The following is an 18,795-nucleotide window of genomic DNA, read 5'->3' as shown; positions in this document are numbered from 1 at the left end:
TGAAGAAAAAAACTGGTCTAGACTACCGTTACCGTATAAAAAAATTCTGAAAGTTTGGGAAAATTGCTTTAACTAGTGGCTAAAACCAAACGAATCATAGGTTTGATGTTTTTGCAGTGTTTGTCTCTAAAAAACGCGGGCTAAGAATAAAGTTTTTAAAAGTTTCACGAACAATATTAGCACAATCAGGCCAATGTTTTTCTTTTGGAAAAGATATCTGGAATTTTGCTTGCGGTTGAGATTTAATTTTTTTCACCCAAAATATATATCATAAATAATTATCAGAATGTGCTGAATGTTATATCATATTAAAACGCTTATTGCGATTCCTTTGAGATTAGAATAACTACTCGAAAAGTTTATTCAATGTCATGAAAATGTTTCAAAGTTTTGCATTGCAGATTGGTAGATGAAAGTCATTTGTTTACGAAGTATAAAAACACGAACTTCCAAAGCTGTTTTCTACTGCTTTATTTTAAAAAAAGTTTGGGAAGTTCAAAAAATTGTCAAAGTTTGATAGAACATTTGAAAAAATCTCAAATAAATCAATTTTTTGTTTTCATACAGTTTTTCTGCGCAACTGTAGTCGATAATCTTAGTTTAGTTAAAATGTTTCCTCTCATCGTATTAAGAACAAAAAATGGAACGAACATATGAAAAAAAATTAAAACTGTTTTGTAAGGTTTTTTTTTATATGGCCGTAATTTTTTGTGCGACTTGTACAGCAAGCAACCAAAAGTCCTTACTTCTTGTTTAGCTGTTCTCAGATTCATTCCCATCATTAGAAATTTGCAATAGGAAAACCAGCCTAATTTTCACCAATTTCCTGTTTTTTTATTTACTAACTTCTAGCTACTAAGGAAATATTTTGGCCCTTTTTTCAATAAAATGCTTGCGACCTGTTTTAACAAGCAGCAAAGGAAGCCGATCAAAGATTCAGCTTTAACCTACCCGTGTTAATCTTGCAACAATTATTATCCCTAATTCAACAGCATCCCATGCTAGTGTAATTTTTTTCACGGAATCATAGATATATCATTCAAAAATACAGTCAAAGCTCTTCTATGAGTCAGTGGTTTTGAACCCACGAATCTGAGAAAAATCAGCAATAAGTTTTGGCAAAATCAATTTTGGGCCTCAAAAGAACGTAAGAACGATAAAATTTCATTACACCTAGCTTTTATTTAGTGTAATCAGACTTTCTCAGCGTTGCAAAGGCCGATGGCGCAGATTAACGTCTGTGACTAAGAATAAGTTCGAGTCCGGCGAGGCAGTTTCATTATTTTTGCGCTCTCAAAAGCAGCGCTAATTCAGAGACAATTCAGTGCTGATTTCAGAAATTTAATTTTTAGCCCTGATCTTGGATAGCGTGAGGTTGATCAGAACCTGAATCAAGATTGCAATCATGGATTATTTTTTTAAATCAAGATGGGCATCATTGCCCGGGTCGAGGTTGTGGTTTTATGAGCAGACGGTCGCGACCAAAAGTTGGTAAATCCAGACTTTGCGGGCCGATACTGTGTCCGCGACCGGCGCGACCGAAGGAAAAATAACCGTGACTAGCGCGACCAAAGGAAAGTTAGCCGCGGCGGTCAAAAAAACTAGTCGCGACGGTCAAAAAAATTAGTCGCGGCATGGTCAAAATCGCGGGGGGAGGGGGGGGGGGGGGGGGTTGTGAGGGGCGGACGCCCTTCCCTCAGAGATTCGACCCCAAAGGTTCCCCCTTTGTACTGTTGAGATTTCCGTTTTTGGCTGACTGACCCTAGAATTTTTCTAAAGGAGTCTTCAGCGTTAAAATATACTATATTTGAGGGGGGCTCCAAAAAACGCCTTTTTTTGGCCTTTTTTTCAAAATTTTGCCTGCGGCGCAGACGTTTTCGTCAAACTGGGGTCTTCATAGTGATTTGAGAGAGCTCAAAAAAACTATTTAGTCGATCTAAAAAAGTTGCCCCCTTGAGGAAATCCTAGATCCGGTCCTGGTCAAAATATTAGTCGCGGAGGTCGAAAAACTAGTTTGATCAGTTTAGCTTAATTTATTTTCGAATGCTTTCTGAGCTGGTTTATGTTGCCTCTAGGTAACATTTATTCAAAAAAAAATTATTGCGCAGAAGGAAATTATTTTTTTAAATTTGACGACTTGTGCAACTCATCTTTAAATTTGAGCTCAGAGCGTTACAATATTTTGATGGGATTAAATTTCTTAAAAAAACGTAGCTAAAGAAAATACTAAATTTTGTCCACAGAAAAAAACGCTCCGTATTTTCTCGGACGATAGGAACAAAAAGACAAAGAGCCAAAAAATCGTTTCAACCAAGAATAGGTCTAGTATTTTCTCAAAAGGGAGGAAAGGAGGATTTTGAAAAAATGTCGAAGAAAAATTGGACGGACTTTACACCACGCAAAACCATAGTTGATGACACTGAGACCCTATTTTGACCATTTTAAGTGCCGCAGGTGATGTTATGAAAAAACACTCCCCCTCTCAACGGTATATATTCGCGCCAAAAAATTCAGTGGTAGTTGGCTGAAGTTAGATGTCATTAAACAGTATCAAATTGTGGACCCTTTGGATGGTCAAGGGGTCGGTTTACCATGGGTTCGGTTTCTTTTGGTTTAATTTATTATGAGGCTTTCTAACGTAATGAACCCGAAACCAGTGAGCCCGTAACCAGCGGATTTTTTCTACAAGATCTGAAATTCTTTATTTTTTACGTAAGTTCCTTCTCAGATTCGAAAATCTTTATTTATTACATAAAAACCTCCTCAGATCTGAAACTCTTTATTTCAGATTTTGATAAATTTTTTGAAAATTTCAGATCTTTAATTTGGATCAGATATAGAAAATAATATATCTTAAACTAGATCCGAGAACCCTTTGTTAAAGAATAGTTCACGCATTTTCAGCAAACAATTGAATTTTGTTTTATTGCTGTTACTTCAATACACAATAAGGTTTAGATTAACAAAAAATTTTCACAAACAATTCTTTTATTTAAACCGATATGACTGTTTAACAAAAGTTTTTGAAAAATTGTTAGAAAACTTATCAAATCTTTGATTTCCATAAGCTACTTATGCGTTTCCGATGTTTAGCTCATGCTTTGGGCAACATATTTCAGCATTTTCTGATTAGAGACTTTGCTGAGTACCTGCTAGTAGCTAGCAGAAGCTACTAAATACCAACATAAGTAGCTAAAATATCAAACATTATGACAGAATCATTAATTTTTCAGATCAGAAAAAAAACAACAAAAGCTAATTTCAGATCAAAATTAGATCTGAAATAGATTTTCTCAGATCTGAAATAACCAAGAAAAACCAAATTTCTGATCTAAAAATAGATACAAAAATACCCATTCGTAAAATATCCAAGCGTTATTTTATTCTTTCACAAGCCATTTCAGATCTGAAATTTAGGTCTGAAAAAGATTATTTCAGATCTGAATTAGAACTTTACTGAGGTAGTGGAGTTTAGTAAATTCTATAACTCCTTATAAATTTTTTTACCGTCTGAGGCGGGGTGCCGATGTCCATGGCTGCAGAGTAGCCTTCGTCTATCACCCCTTTGAGGGGGATGTTATAAAACGGAAGAGTGGGTTCCGAAGGGTCGTTCGCTTCCAGGGTCGAATAAACAATGGAACGAAAAAGTATTGTAAATAGCAAGTAAATTAATTTCATGTTGAACATTGACGACATGATGACTCGAATAAGTTTGTTGAAAATTGTCTAATGAGAAAAAAGTATTAGATTTCAATTTCAAAAAATTGACAAACAGAAAAATTACGAAACCAGATAATTACGAAAAAAAAACACTTTCTGATATCGTTCTGATTATTTCAATAAAAAATAAACAATCCGATCATAATTATTGAAACGTTTCAGATTTATCTAACACTCGATCAACTTCAATATTAACAAATTTATAAATGTATCGAGTATGATTTTTATTATCTACAATGGAATCACTGAATGGTATGCATGTGGCTAAACCTCCAGGACAAACTTATAACAATATCATTTATTATTATCTATGTGTAAGGGATAAAAATAATATCCTTAGTTAAATAAATCCCATGTGGCGAATGAAAGCTGCCTTCAAGCGTATCTCGAGATGCTAAAAAATCTCACTTGGTTGTTTTTCATATTTAAAGTAGTGTTTTATAGTCATAAAGGGTGATCTTTGTTATCTTTGCTTACTTTATGCTTGATTTTGTTTTTAAATTTCAGTTTTTCCACGTGTTCCAAGCAGTGAAAAAAATCACTACACCCATTGATATTCAAAAAGTAAATTTAGTATGGTCATACTCGCTAAAAAATTGTTTACTTTTAATTTTTAATGGTTACCTGAGAAAAAAGAGGACAAAATTGCATAAATTGCTTAGAAAAAGAAAGAAATATCTTTGTAGACCGCAGCTTGAAAACATTGAATTGTGTTTTGGCCTCCAAACCGCCGAAAATTTTGCATAATTTGATTGGGTAACGACATCACCTGCCAATTTTATCAACCACCTTTCACTGGGTAAAGTAATAAAACAAAACATTGTAAGGAGTTGAAAATCAATGAGATTTGCTGTTTTTTTGTCTGCAGGGTAGGGGATTACAATTGATTTAAACCATTTACTTCTTCAGGGGATGTAATCGGTCAAATCATTTATGCGAAACCCGCCTTTTTCCATTTTTCCTCAGATAATAAAATTATAGTCAATATGAATAGCTTTCTTCGGTAGCGATAGTAAGAAATATGCAAACATCTCCAACCTATATTTGCAGGAAAACCTTTTTAAAATTTCTGAGAAAACTTTCATTTGAAAGTCCTCCAAAAGTCTGATTTTTTTTGGCTTTGATGGTTTGAAGGTGCGCGATTTAAAGTTGTAACAAAATTTCTATTCAACCGGGTTGACCAAAATTGCTAGTCATACAATTTTCATATATGGAAAAATACTAATCATACACTTTTCATGCAATTCCATAAAAACAGAAAATTGCAAAATAGTTCCGTCTCATCTCTGTAAAGAATGTGCTCGGAAAAATAACATGGTTTAAAAATTACTGACATGCTGTAGTTTTTGAAAACAATAATTCTTGTTCAAAAAACCATACAAAAATATCTGCACCCTGAGAAATTGTTTCAAACATCTTTTTGTGAGCCGAACCAATAAAATCTAATAAGTTTTCAAAAATTATCAACCATTTTCTTTTTCGAATAAGTTAAAAAGAGTAAAAAAACTCACCACTTTTTTCCAAACACTTCGCCAGTGTTTTAACCCTGACTCCTGTTTTATATTCAAGAGGTTTAAAAACAACTGATATATGATATTGTTTTACAGCTGGAATTGAAATTCTTGGCTAAGGAAGTAGCGTTTTTTATTTATTTGAAAAACAATTAAAATTTGCAATGAAAACTAAAATAGTTGGCTGCTGTGCAAAAAAAAGCGTGAGCTGACAAAGATTTTTGCTAAGAAAAATAAAACATATAACTAAAACAAAAAAGATCAAACTCTCACTGTGACCTTTTTGGGCCCAGTCTTTGAGCCAGATCATAAGTTATCACAAAAAAAAACATCATTGAAGAAGACATCATAAAAGTTGCATTTATTCTTTATAGATAAAAACGATCGAAACATTTTTTGAACAATTTTTTTTGTAATAGACTAATTTTTTGATTTCGCCCAGAACACAGCTAAAATACCTTACAAGTGCTACATCACTCTGTCAATTCCGTCATTTTTAAAAATTTTTGTAAAGATTCCAGACTTAATTTTTCTTTTGGAAAAAAAACTTAAGTTTTTTTTTCAAATTGAACGAGTCAATGAACACTTTTTCAAAATAGGGAAATGCCAAATAAATCATTCAATATTTAGGTAATTTTATTCAAAAATCATGAATGACTGCTACCAAGATTCGTAACAACAAGACTAACTAAGACCTGTTCATACCAACAAAGAGAAAAATAAAAATCTTCTCAAATGATTTTTATTTCTTGCTGATATGCTGTAAGAAATTTGCAGAACTCCCGAATCTTTTTACAGCAAAAGTTCTCACAAGAATTTGAACTGCACTAGAGAGCGTTTTTTAAATTTTTTTGCTGAATTGACTAAACGTCCATCAGAAAAAATAGGTTTGACGATTGTACGATTTTTGCAAAGCTCAGTGCATTATGCGTTCAATGCGTTTGACAAACTTTAAATTGCAAGAACAATGAGTGGACATGGCGTAAATTGCATATTTTGACAATTTCCGAGAATTATATTGGCCAATAAACTAGTATCATGAGCGTTTGAAAACTTTTGCCAACTGCAATTTACAGTTTTTGGCTAAACCAAATGTTTGATTAAGTAATCAGTTGTTTTTCCGCTGATGATTTTTATTATAACTCAATATTCGTTCAGCCTATTTCCTATCTAGAGAAGAGAGCAAAAAACTTGAATAGAACTTAAATATGCGCCTTTTGGTTGATATCAAGATTCGTAACCAATAGACTAACTCAGACCAGTTTATTACAAACAGAGAAAACATATGATGCGTAATGTAGACATTAGGCTACCAATCAATTGTACTAGTAAAATCAAATAAACTGTAGCCGTAAAACCTTTTTAAAATGTTTAAAAGGATATCTTTCAAAATTTTTTCAAGATTTTGAAGTTTTCTAAACTGCAGTTCGGATAGCAAAATTTTATAATATTTAACAGGAAGCCTTGCAAGACATTGCATTCCGATCTGCATTTCAAAGAAGTCAAAACTTTGTGATATTTTTGTAAAATTCTTGTATGATTTTGATTTCTTGCTGATATGGCGAGAATTTTGCAGATTTTCCTATTCTTTCTCCAACAAATTTTTTTATAATAGTTTGAATAGCACTATAGCCCGGATTTTTGAGTTTTTGCTTAATAGAGTTCAACTCAAATTTTTGCTAACTGGATTAAAACTCCAACACCTAACTATTTTTGGCGATTGTTGGCAAAGGTTGTTGCAGTTTGAGTTGAATTGGTTTGACATTATTCAAATAGCACAAACACAGCAAAATTGGCCTAATTGCAAAATTTGACATTTTCCGAGAATTATAAGGGCCGATTATGTGTTAGAATTAGGAGCGTTTCAAAGCTATTGCTAACCTCAACTTACAGGTTTCGGGTAAACTAAATTAAGACTCAAGCAAAGAAAAACATCAAATTTGAAATTGAGAAAAATAAGAAAACATATTCTGGAGAGAAAACGAAAGAACGGCTTATTGAAATAAATCAATGTTAAAAGAAAAGAAATCAATGTAGTTTTGAACTCGAATGCAACATTTCATGTCAAAATATTCTTCGGAAATATATTGATTGATTGAAAATTTAAACGGTACGGATTAGTGCTCAGAGTTTGTTCTATTTTTTCTTTGTTAATTTTTAAACACTACAGATTTTGCTCTGTAAAAATTTGTTATACTATTATTAAAAAAATTTTATTGTAAGTTTCAATCCCACTCAAAAATACGAATGCTTCGAGCAGAACGAATATTTAATTTGGCTGCTTCAAAAGAGTAATGTTTGACTGGGTAATCAATTGGGAGATATATTCATTTTCAAATAATGGGCAGAATGGAAATTTCAGGCATATCGATTTACCTTTGTTGGCTCGAAAATACACGTCTGGCATTTTTTATTAGCTGATAAGTGCGAAAACAGTCTACTTATATTGCTGCAGGTAAAACATGTAAATATATACAATTATGGTTGCGGATTATTTAGGATGCCAAAATTACCGCTAGTTTAAAAACGCAATTATTCAAAAAATGACTGACGCAATTGTACAAAAAAGTTATGGTATTCCGGGCAAAAAAATGTTCATAAGAAATTACGCAATATAATAGTAAAAATTTTAAAATGCTCAGATAAAAAAACCTAGAATGAATTTTGGGATTATAAGTAACAAAATGAAGACCGTATTGAAAGAACGCTGAAAAGTAGTACAACTGAGGGCATTTGAAGTAGCTTTCTAATCAATTTTGATACGCTTCAGATTTTAATCAGTAGCAATCGACCACTCTTTTTTTTTCGGTTGTTTGACTTTAGAACTCAATATAGTAATTTGCATGCCTGAAATCTCATTAAAGCTATCGGCTGGCAGAACGGGCCTTGCGTATAAATTGAGTTATTTTTAGAAGTTTATTTTAAAAATACTTGTGATTCTCCATTTTTTTTTAAATACCCCTGACATTTTAGATTAACGAAAAAAGAAATGAAAAAGACAGAAAGAAAAAACTTGTTATTCTTGCTACGAAACTAAAACAATACTCCGATACCTACACAATGTTGAATTCAAAAAAATTACAATAGGAAATGTAATATGTGTTTTTAGCAGATTAATTTCCGAAAATAAGCCCGTTTATAACGAAAAGTAAGTTTAAAAGCGCGCAGTTTAAATTATACAGTTGATTGTTTGTAAATGCAATCATTCCTTAGACATATTTCTTTAACAAAGAAATATATCAAATAAACACGAAGAAAAAAGTCGGCTATTTGAAAGTTCGACTCGTTTTGCAACTCTATTCTAAATGACATTTGACTCCCCAGTAGTCAAACCCATTAGAAAGCTAATATTTCATTCCCCAGGGAAACAAGCAGAACAAATGAGACCCAATGATTGCTCAAAATTGGTCCATTTTACAGGACAGGGAACAAGAATGAAATAAACAAATTACAGGAATTTTGCTGAAAGGCAGAATTGGTCAGATTCGGTCAGTTTTGAAAAAAAAATGAACCATCACATCAATCTTGAAGAAATGAAATAGTAAGCTTTAGTGTAGAAGATAACCCTCTATGTTGCAATTGAAGTACATGTTTATTTTTTAAGTTTCAAAAAAAGGAAGAAATGTTTTTCCTAACTTTTGGGAAATTTCTAATCAGTGTTAAAACTCAAAAGGTTTGTTCAAACCATTGAAAATAGAGAGAATTTTGTTATCGAGTCTGTTTTAAATTTTTCCTACTTTTTCGTTTTCCACGCAAACTCAGATACCGCAAATAATCATCTGAATAGGTTGAGTTATGTATCATATTGAAGCCCTTTAATTTGCTATAAAAAAGTTGTCTTCGTGTCGAACGTTTCCAAAAATGGGCTAGTATCGAGAAAATTGGTTTTCGAGTTTTGGCCTAATTTCGAGCGAGTAAAGCTATCGAGTAAGTAATCTTCGTTAGGAAAATTGACCGTTCAGACTGAAAAAATTTGATTTTAATTAACGAACTAGTTTTAACGCTTCATTAAACGTTAAAACTTGACCATTTTCCTTGACCATAAACTGAAAAAAAAACTCATGCAAACTAGAAAAAAAAATCGCTCTGGTTTTCATTTTGTTTTGTTAGTTAATATTTTTTTGAAAACTTTTATGCCTATTGTCAATTAAACCTGAATTACTTACTGTTTTTATCCGCTTTCATCAAGCCACACTCAAAAATATTCGAAGAAAAAGAAAAACTTTGTTTGCATTTTTCTTTGAAAGCGTCGGGACTTTCAGTGCTACTTGCACAAAGTGGCAACCCTTTTTACCTAAAAATATTTGCAAATATAAGGTAATTGCAATGCATTTAAAAGGATTTTGGAAAAACAAGTTTGTTGCTCTCCAAGTAGCCCTGAGTTTTCTCTCATTTATTGAAGTGAAAAACCAAAATTCTTGTTTTTGAAGCGAAAAACCAAAATTCCTAAAAACTTTACGTTATTGTCAGTTTTTATAGAAGTGAATTTTGTTTTTGTTTTCAATATACACAAAGAGTATTCAGAAAAATAAACTCGTAGTTTTCAAATGTGTTTATAATAATGCACCTAGAAGAATGTAGTTGAAGGCGATTACCATTCAAAAGGATTCTCACAATTAAACTCTTTTAGTTGCAGTATAGTTCTATAAAGTCTATTGTAGATACTTTTCCCTATTGATAGCGTGTCAGCTTTTTCAGAATTAAACGATGTTGTAATAACCTATTCTGTGCAATTTCAACGTTTTGCTAGTCAATTAATTTTGCCAGATTATTAATAAAGATATACAGATCTCTGTAGTTTAGCGATAAGCTTTTAAATATATATTTGAAGTTTTTCTCTTAAATTGAAATCTCGGGTATTATGCGTTAAACGACCCAAAATTAAGAAAATAGTCAGAATTTTATTTCAAATTGAAAACACGTAATCAACATACAATTACTGTCTGTCTGTTTGAAGTTCTCAGTATCAATCGAAATGGTTGACCTAGTTGCTCGAATTTGATTGGCTAATATTAGCCAATCAGGATCAGTTTCAGTTTTAGTTTTCATTTTGCTTCCATTTTGATTTTTGGGCCGTTTAACGCATAAGACCCGAATTCTCTAAAACCTTACAGTCTAGTGAATTTTACTGTTAGAAAACGCTCTTTATTCAAATATTGTACGTGTTGATTTTGTTTAGTATTAAAACTTCAGTCAAGTTCTATCCAAGGTTCTAAAAATTTTATACAGTAATGGAAATATTTTTGCGGCAACAGGTCGAAACTTTGTAAAGTTTTAAGGCTCAGCTTTTCATGTTTATTTGTTATATTTTTTTATGTTTACATCCAGCAATCATTTCTGAGAAAAAAACTCAATTGTCGTTTTCAATCTTTTATTTTTTTTTATATAGTTTGTTTGTTAGCCGCACCGAAGAAACTGCAGCAGCTTTTAAATTGATCTACAAAAAGAAAAACATTTTTAGACCTGACTATGTAGACTAAAATAAAACTGCGGAAGTCAAAAGTTTGAAATTGGAATGAAAGTAGCCGCAAAAGTTGGAGTGTTTCATCAACCAACCATGAGAAACCGTTTTTTGCCGCAGAAAGCGCAGCTATCCAATGCCAGGATACATGTTTTTTTAATTAGACGGAAAAGAAAAAAAAATACTTTTTACAATTATTTTGTTTGTGGTAATGGTAGCTTAAACTTAAAACATTAAAGTTTGTTTAAGCAAAACACTGAGACCTGAATTAGTGTTTTTAGGATATTTAAGTTAGAAAACCTATAAAAAAGAGAAAAATAAACCAAAAAAGTCACACCATCTTTTTTGTTTTATTGACAGCATAATCCTGGGTAAAATAGGGTTTGTAATGCAAAATTTTTGATACCTTCTTGTAAAATTTACAAAAAAGAGAAAAATCAACCAACAAATATTCATATTTACTCTAGCAGTAAACAAAAAATTTCTAAATTATTGTAGGCATTTTGGTGTTCGTTTCTTACCAGAATACAGTTTCAAGCGTTAATAATCGATTGTATTATGATTTTAGTACCAGCATTACTGAAATTGAGAACAAAAGTTGATTTTAATCAACTAATAATTGATTATAATCTCTTTTTCTAAAAGCAAAAAAAAATAAATTTTAATCGACTCCAATCGGTTTCAATTCATCCTTTTTTCGAAACAATTGCAATCGATTCTAATAAAATATAATCGATTGTTTTCATCCCATTTCCAATTCAAATATTTTGTTCAAAAAAATTCATTATAATCAATTATAATCCTTTTGTTTGCCGGTTTTGTTTTCAACGTTGCATCCGAATTGCTTATATGGAAAATGTAAAACGTGGAAAAGTTAAAAATTGTTTCAGCAGTTTTCAAATCAATTCAAAGTTATAACGTTTTTAATTTTTAATTTCTTGGTTTATGTGGAAAATGTATTAGGCGGGAACCTTTCAACTAATATGAGATTATTATATATTTTTATATACTACTAGAGAGTTTTAGAAAAACTTAATCATTTTTAATTTGATTTTAATTTATTATAATGTCACTAAAATTTTTTATCATTATAATATATTACAAATCATTTTGACACCTAAGCTTAGCGCTCATAACTGATTATAAATTTGGTAAAAGTATCCTTTTATTTGTATTATAATTGACTATTTTCTGTTTTTACTGAGCGCGGGACCCAATCGAACTACATTTTCTTCTGATTTTTCGAATGGTACTCACTTTTCTTTTCCTGAGATAGAAAGCCATGGAGCTTCCTCATTTTTCTTCGTTCTCAAAAAAAGTTTTCTTCATCACTATGATTTTTTTCGATCTAAAACCTATTTTATAGTTCTATATTGATCGGCTCATAAATAACCACGGATCTTACTCATCGCTAATCCTTACAAGTTGCGGTTGATTGGGTTTACAGAGAAGATGCAATGAGCAACCAAGCGTAGAAATTATGGCATCTAGGCATTCAAAAAAGGCATAAATTACATGCAAGCGTTGTTTGACCTAAATCGCAGATTTCGTAACCTGGATCGAGGTGCTCATTTTTAAAAATCGGTTCTTAGCTCGACCAAAATAAAACGAGAGATGGGTTTGGGAAACCTAGGGCGAGCACTTTAAGTTTTCGTCCTTCTCTTTTTTATATCGACTGTCTCGAATGACACTGGATTAACCTTGTCGTTAATTATCGTTCTAATGATCAATTGTATCGTTAGACATCGGCAATTGTTTTTAACCATGGTTACAAAAAATGATCAATCAAAAAGCAGACATCCGAAAAGCTGAAAAATTTGCGACCTAATACGTCATGAACCGATGCTAGAAGCGTTAGAGTTTACAATTTTCTGAGCCAGATATTCCAGCAAAAAAATGATCAAATCCTTGAGTTCTGGGCGTGGCGTTTTCCTTATATCCACTAGTCAACAAAAAAGCAATTTTTTTTGAAAAATTTCATTTATATATATTCTTTGTCCAAACAGCTCAAGACTCCTCAAACGTACAATTTTGTTTGAGCGACAACAAGAAACAGAAATTTGGTTTTATAGATTGTTTTCGACTTGGGTTTTTTTCTTTGCAGGTTTAGGTACCACCAAATAACCATAGTTTTCTCAGACATTACTCGGTTTGTTGTTCAAGATGTTTCATTAACTGACCAGACAGGATTTTGTATGAAATGGAATGCCCGTTCTGCCGCCGAAAAATACGCTTCAGTCATCCTCAAATCAGAAACATTTCACGATTATGTAAGATAAATCGTGCTTATGCTTTGGGCTGATAACAAGGTCAGTTTACCAAAAAAAATACTACTCATCGCTTGCTCACTCTATATGATCCACGTTCGCGAGATGATCGCGAGTGGTATGACCCACGTTCGCGAGCTGATTGCGAGTGGTATCTTCCTCACCCCCCACTAATAAATTCAAATAAACCGGGTGAGGTGCCCCGAGTTTTTAATGGTGACACAAATTTCATGACATATCCTTATTTCAATTTCTATTGTTGGCTCTAGACCTACTCAAAAAATTGGTATTTGCACCGTTGCGCCTCGGACAGTACAAGCACGCCGTCTCTTCAGATATAGCAGTTATGTTTTTCCAGGTAGGAGTCCCGTATTTGATGAAAGCAAGTGGCAGGAGGATCTCACAAAAGATATGATAGTCAATCGATACACTCGCTATATATTCGGTTTCCAAGATTCACCGTCATGCACGACTTTTGCTTTGCAAAATACGGCAAGTTGTAATTTTTCCACATGTCTTGAAGCAGCATCAGTGGTTACCGAAAAGTTTTATATGGATGATTACTAGGATTCAATCAAAATTATTCAGCAAGCAAACTAAATCAGTTGTGATTTCGTCAAAATACACATATTAAGATTTTTTTACTAAGTTTCTGAGTAAAACTGTAAGCAACTCTAGCAATGAAACCCGAAGTCAGTGAGACACCATCATCCATTGAAGAACAATGTAATGATGAACAATCATCGCACGTTTTAGGTCCTAAATAGGACCATGTTAAAGACAAGTTGGTTGCGAACCGAAGTGTTGATCGCCATCTAACCGTGCAGCGCAAAAAAAGTGTGTGCTTGATAGTATGAATGCATGAAAGTAAACTGTATAATGATTGGATTAAAGTTGTCTATATGCAATTCACTTTGGCCGAGCGGTATAAGCTAATGTACTGCCAAAATTAGCAGACAGGTTTGGTGCGGGTACGAAGTCTCCTATACTCTTATCTTTATAAATGCAAACCCGAGGAGCTTTAGCTCCATTTGAACGTGTTTTACCGTTTTTTCTCTTTAACTTTTTTCAAACTTGATAAGTCTGACTAATAGTCAAGAACAACTTTTCTCAAGATAAAAACGATTGTCTTAAGAGCTTGCATTGAGTTTTAAACTATAATTTGTTGGGTGCTATGATCGATTAGAATTTTCAGTAATGTAGATTTTCGGAATTACTTCCCGAAAAATATCTCGTATTAACTTACGAATTGGATTCAACCTGTTTATTTTTTTTCGTTTTTTGTGGAAAAAAAACGAAGTAAAAAGCCATTGTCCTTATGTTATAAGATGAGTTTTACTCGCTCACCAATACGCACAAAAATTGAAACCTTCTACGTAACAATCGCCATCACCCCTGTGGTATTTATCGAAGAATTGCCACCACCTAGCAGTAAATTAGCACAAAACGTTCTTTTTTGAGATATCAAAAGTTGCTGCATTCAGATTGGTCGATATTTCGTTCAACTTAATCTAGTAAAATATACCTCTGTTTCTTGAAGGGGACATACTTGTTAAGGAGATTCAAAGAAAATTTATCTATTTTGAAGAAAAATTAATGAAGAAATTTGACGAAAAAATGATGAAATAAGTTTTTTTTTCCAAAAGGTCGTTTTTTCAAAAAAAATTTTAAAATCTGAATATTTTGTGCTTTTTGCAAACCAACGCTGTTTTTTTCTACGATCTATAAATTTTTTCGAAAAAAAAATGCGGCAAGAATCATGATTTACTTCATTGATTTTATTAATTAATCAAGTTATTAGCTTTGAGTTGAAAACCAAAGAGCAAGCCACTCTTTGCATTTAGTCACAGATTGTTTCTTAAGTTCCTCTGGAATTTCTTCAACTATATATTCCTCGTTTTCTCCGTTTTCTTCCCAAGGCCGTTTCCACTCCTCAAATCTCCGGTCATAAATAACTGATTTAACTTTTAACCGATCATTACTTTGTTTGGCAGAACTAAAACCTTTTGATTTGTCATTTCGCAGCTTCAATCGCTCAATTTCATCTAATTTTGCATTCGTTTTGTCGAACTTTCTGCTAGTAGAACTATTTGGGAAAATTTTTCCATTGTCAACCACATCCTCGTTTGACTTTTTGGTCTTCGCTTGGCCACTTTTAGCCGATGTTTTTCGTTGAATAATTGGGCTGAGTTGTTTCGGAGTAGCCGGTTGATTGTTGATGTTTTTCTTTGTAATAACTGTTGTTCGATGTTTGCTGTTTGCGTTTTGTTGATATTTTAATGGTGACAACTGTCGATTTTCGCCCTCTACGAGTTTGGTTTGATTCGGCGTTCGGAAATTTGTGGAGTGTTTCCTAGTTGAGACGTCGGCTCTCGTTTCCGAACGCTGGAATCGTCTGGCCGGCGACGCCGATTGTGATCTGTTGAACACATTGTTGGCGTCGGCTTGTTTCCCGCTCGGCAAAACATCAACAAACGATCGCCGAGGCACGCTCGTATTGAACGCGAGAACATTTCTCGGCGCCGAAGTCGTACTTCTGTAAGTCGGATCGACGATTGGGTACTTCGGATTTGTCGGTTTATTTTGTAAACAAGCTGAAAAGTATTGCTGTCGACATCTCGTGCAGGAAGGCAAATTGGCGTAAATTTGTGGCGTTCGATTTTTCCCGGTGATTGACGAAATTGAGCTTTTCCGAAACGGGGTTGTTGGTGATGACGAAACACCTTGTCGCGTTTTCAGCATATGAGGGCAGTTTATCGAGTTGAAAGTATCGAGTTCGACTCCCATTCGGCTCGTTATTTTTCGCAATTCCGATCTGTAACTCGCCTCCAGCGGAACGTAAATTCGTTCTCTGTCCGAAAGCGGAGGCGGCATCGAGTGTTCACGATTCGAACTCAGTTGATCATTCGTTTTGCTACGTGTCGTGTTTATCGATTTGGATCTATCTGTGTCGCTTTTTGGCACTGAGTTTCGGCTGGTATTTAAGTCGTCTACGATATTTTGCCGAGGCGAATCTTCGGGTTCTGACGGGGCAAAAAATTGTGCCGGTGATACGGCTCTTGAATTACCCACGTTCGATTTACCTTCGTCTGTTTCAAAACCCAAATCTTGAAGTGCAATTTTGGCTTCTTGTGAAAAATTCCGACTGCTAGCCGAACGAATCCGAGGTCTTCGAGCCGACTTCGGAGGATCTTCCCGGCTCTTCGTTCTATGCTTCGTTTCTGTTTCAATGTTCGTGTCATCTTTGTTGTTTTCGGCTTTGTCGGCTATCGCTTTGTTTCCCTGGCTCAGATAGTTTATCCAAGCGTGAACAGATAAATTGGTTTTCTCATTTGTCATGCCGAGGTAAACTTTTAAAAAACCAAAAAGGCAAATTATGGGCTAAATTTTTTTTTGCTGGATAAGGAAAGCCAAGGATTCTATAAACTAGAACGATTCTTTTTTCGAGAAGGATAAAGTAGGTTGTAAGAAGCGACGTGAGACCCAAAACTCTTAATTGACTCGAGTTTTGCGACACCCAAATGGAGTTTGAAAACTAAAATTGCAGAGCAAAATGTGATAAATAAGTTGAAACAAAGTACTCGCAAAATGCACAGACGAGATCAATAATGTTGATTTGACACCACTGTTGAAAAAGTAAAGCGTTATTTTATTCTAACTTGAACGAACTTTGTAATACGGTAAAACTGTACTTGAAGACATTAAAAAAGAGCGGTGGTCTTACGTTTCTTGTTTTTGCAGTCAAATGATACGTTTTGAGTCTATAAACTCAGATTCAATAACAAGCTCATCAGCTTTGCCAAGACGCTATACCGCATTTTCAGTCGTGTAAGAATAATTTTCAAAGACTACTTTGAATTAAAAAAAACATCAAAAACGCTACTTTTGCGTGCGACTAAAAATGAAAAATATATATATGCATAGTTTGTAAATATTTGCTATTGAATGTAACAGGAACAAAAACTCAGAAATTGAATAAATTCACTGATTTAATTTAATAGATTTTTTTAACAAACCATTTTTTTTTGTTTTAAATTGATAAAAAATGGTTTAAAAACATGTAAAAAACGTACATGTAAATCAAAAAAAGAATAAACTGTCTGCTTGACTCGCAGTAAATTAATTAAACTGAGCTTGCCAGAAACTTAAAAAATCATGACAGACTGGCAATTATTATGTCATGAACAAATTTAATCATTTGTGAAGTAGTTTTCAATTGTAGACCAGCTGCGTGAAAAATCAACCATGCTGATTTTTGCACAGGTGAAAATGAATCATGGCTTCATATATGATCCATAAACTTAAAAAAGAGCAAATAGCATATAAAATAAAATGCAATGGTGCTTTGAGAATGTTTGCATAGAAATCAGTTTTTAGGAGACTTTGAGTCAGGGTTTTATCGGTGGAAGGGGGAAGGGGGGAGGTTGGAGGAAGGGGGATAATAGTTGGATTTTTGAAAAATTTTCTAAACATTTTTTTCTTAAATTCGGAGCATTGTTGCACCATAAGTGATTTGCATTTTAGCGAGTTGAATTTTTAAAAACGTTCCGGAAGTTTTTTCTTCCTTTGGGTCAACTAAAATGAATTTCCAAGCGCCAAAAACAGTTTTTGAATAGAGAACAGACCAAAAAGCCGTACTTTTTGGGGATTTTTTGGAAAGCACTCAAACTTAATATATATTGGCGCCAAGGCGCGTTTAGAAAGAATTAAGTGTTGATCGGTCAAAATTTGATGAGGTAAACCTCTCCCTGTTTTAAGGAAAGAAAATGATTCACAAATGATACCAAACTCGGGAAAACGTTTGCGCTAGATTTGAAAAATAACCGCTTAGTTTACGATAAAATCAATGAACTCTCATAAAAGGTAACCAATTGTAAATAATGACATTTAAAGCAGCTCGTTATTTGATCAAAAAATCACAATCGTATACAACGTTGATTGAAAATAAGACGAAACTGAAACCAGAAATTCTGTGATCCGTGTTTTATTGGAGATTTTAATTTGTCTGCTATTTCCGGCGTGCAGGTAATTATGCTACATGTTTGAGGGAAATTTATGGCTGGTTTTCATTGCTTATTGATGCAAAAACTGCTTCAATCGAAAAGCTTGCATCTAATTTGGCAGCTGCCAGACTTTTCTGCATTTAAACTTATTTACTTTTTTCAACTGCATTAGAAACAACACTTAAAATGTACAAACTGAGTTTGCCGAAAAAGTAAACAAATGAAATTGATTTGGATGTCGAGTTTCAAAGTTTAGCCAATCTCAGCCATTTACCGATTGGCAACTAGCACTCTACATTTTGGTTCTAAGTTGGAAGTTCCAGTCCTTCACAACAGAACATTTATATTTAAATTCATTCCAAAGCAAATGCTGGTCTTAATGCTATTAATCTATTGTGCTCTATTGGGAGGCGCAATGAAGATTCAAGAAAAGTACCAGTAAATGATCACAGGTGAAATATCTTTTAAAACTTCAGCTCAGGACAACGATACCTTTTCAACGATACAAAAAAAATCGGTCAAAATTGGCTAATTAAAAAGTAGAAACTTGTCTGAAGAAAAAAACCACGCCGAGCACAAATATTCCGTTACTTTCGTTAGGAAAACGAAACAATAAGATAAAATTACAATTTTTAGAAAAAGCTAGAAAATTTACCAAAATCTTCCAATGAGATGGATATGTCCCATGTATCGTTCCAAAATGCACATCTCTGACTCAGAGCTTCCCTAATCCTGAATCGCTCTAAATAATCATATCTGTTCATCTATTTTTTTTTCAAATTTGATCAAATTTGCTACAGACTATGGGCAGTTGTGTTTCTATGGTCTATGGT

At 33.4% G+C, this 18,795-nt stretch overlaps 2 protein-coding genes across 6 annotated transcripts in view; both read right to left on the bottom strand.

Moving 5' to 3' along the window:
- Positions 1 to 8,039, bottom strand: part of LOC134853367 (beta-secretase 1-like) — a 46,527-nt gene extending 38,488 nt beyond the window's left edge. The window contains exons 1-2 of one of the 5 annotated variants that reach the window (XM_063869345.1): positions 7,924 to 8,039; positions 3,508 to 3,726 (exon numbers count right to left, since the gene is read on the bottom strand). In XM_063869345.1, coding sequence (XP_063725415.1) covers positions 3,508 to 3,696 — 189 coding nt within the window. In that variant the 5' untranslated portion in view covers positions 3,697 to 3,726; positions 7,924 to 8,039. Of the gene's footprint in view, positions 1 to 3,507; positions 4,115 to 4,344; positions 5,026 to 5,231; positions 5,270 to 7,112; positions 7,132 to 7,607; positions 7,788 to 7,923 lie in introns of those variants that run through there. The other 4 variants (XM_063869344.1, XM_063869347.1, XM_063869346.1 and 1 more) reach the window with 4 other exon arrangements.
- Positions 8,040 to 14,716: 6,677 nt separating this feature from the next.
- Positions 14,717 to 18,080, bottom strand: LOC134853366 (uncharacterized). Its single transcript, XM_063869342.1, has 2 exons — positions 17,890 to 18,080; positions 14,717 to 16,584 (listed from the first exon to the last, which is right to left on the bottom strand). The coding sequence occupies exon 2, from the start codon at positions 16,296 to 16,298 to the stop codon at positions 14,757 to 14,759; it is 1,542 nt and encodes a 513-aa protein (XP_063725412.1). The 5' UTR covers positions 16,299 to 16,584; positions 17,890 to 18,080; the 3' UTR covers positions 14,717 to 14,756.
- Between the last annotated feature and the right edge of the window lie 715 nt (positions 18,081 to 18,795).

This window comes from Symsagittifera roscoffensis, chromosome 8 (assembly GCF_963678635.1).
Source record: "Symsagittifera roscoffensis chromosome 8, txSymRosc1.1, whole genome shotgun sequence".
Lineage (NCBI taxonomy): Eukaryota > Metazoa > Xenacoelomorpha > Acoela > Convolutidae > Symsagittifera > Symsagittifera roscoffensis.
This window is presented reverse-complemented; position numbering and strand designations above follow the sequence as displayed.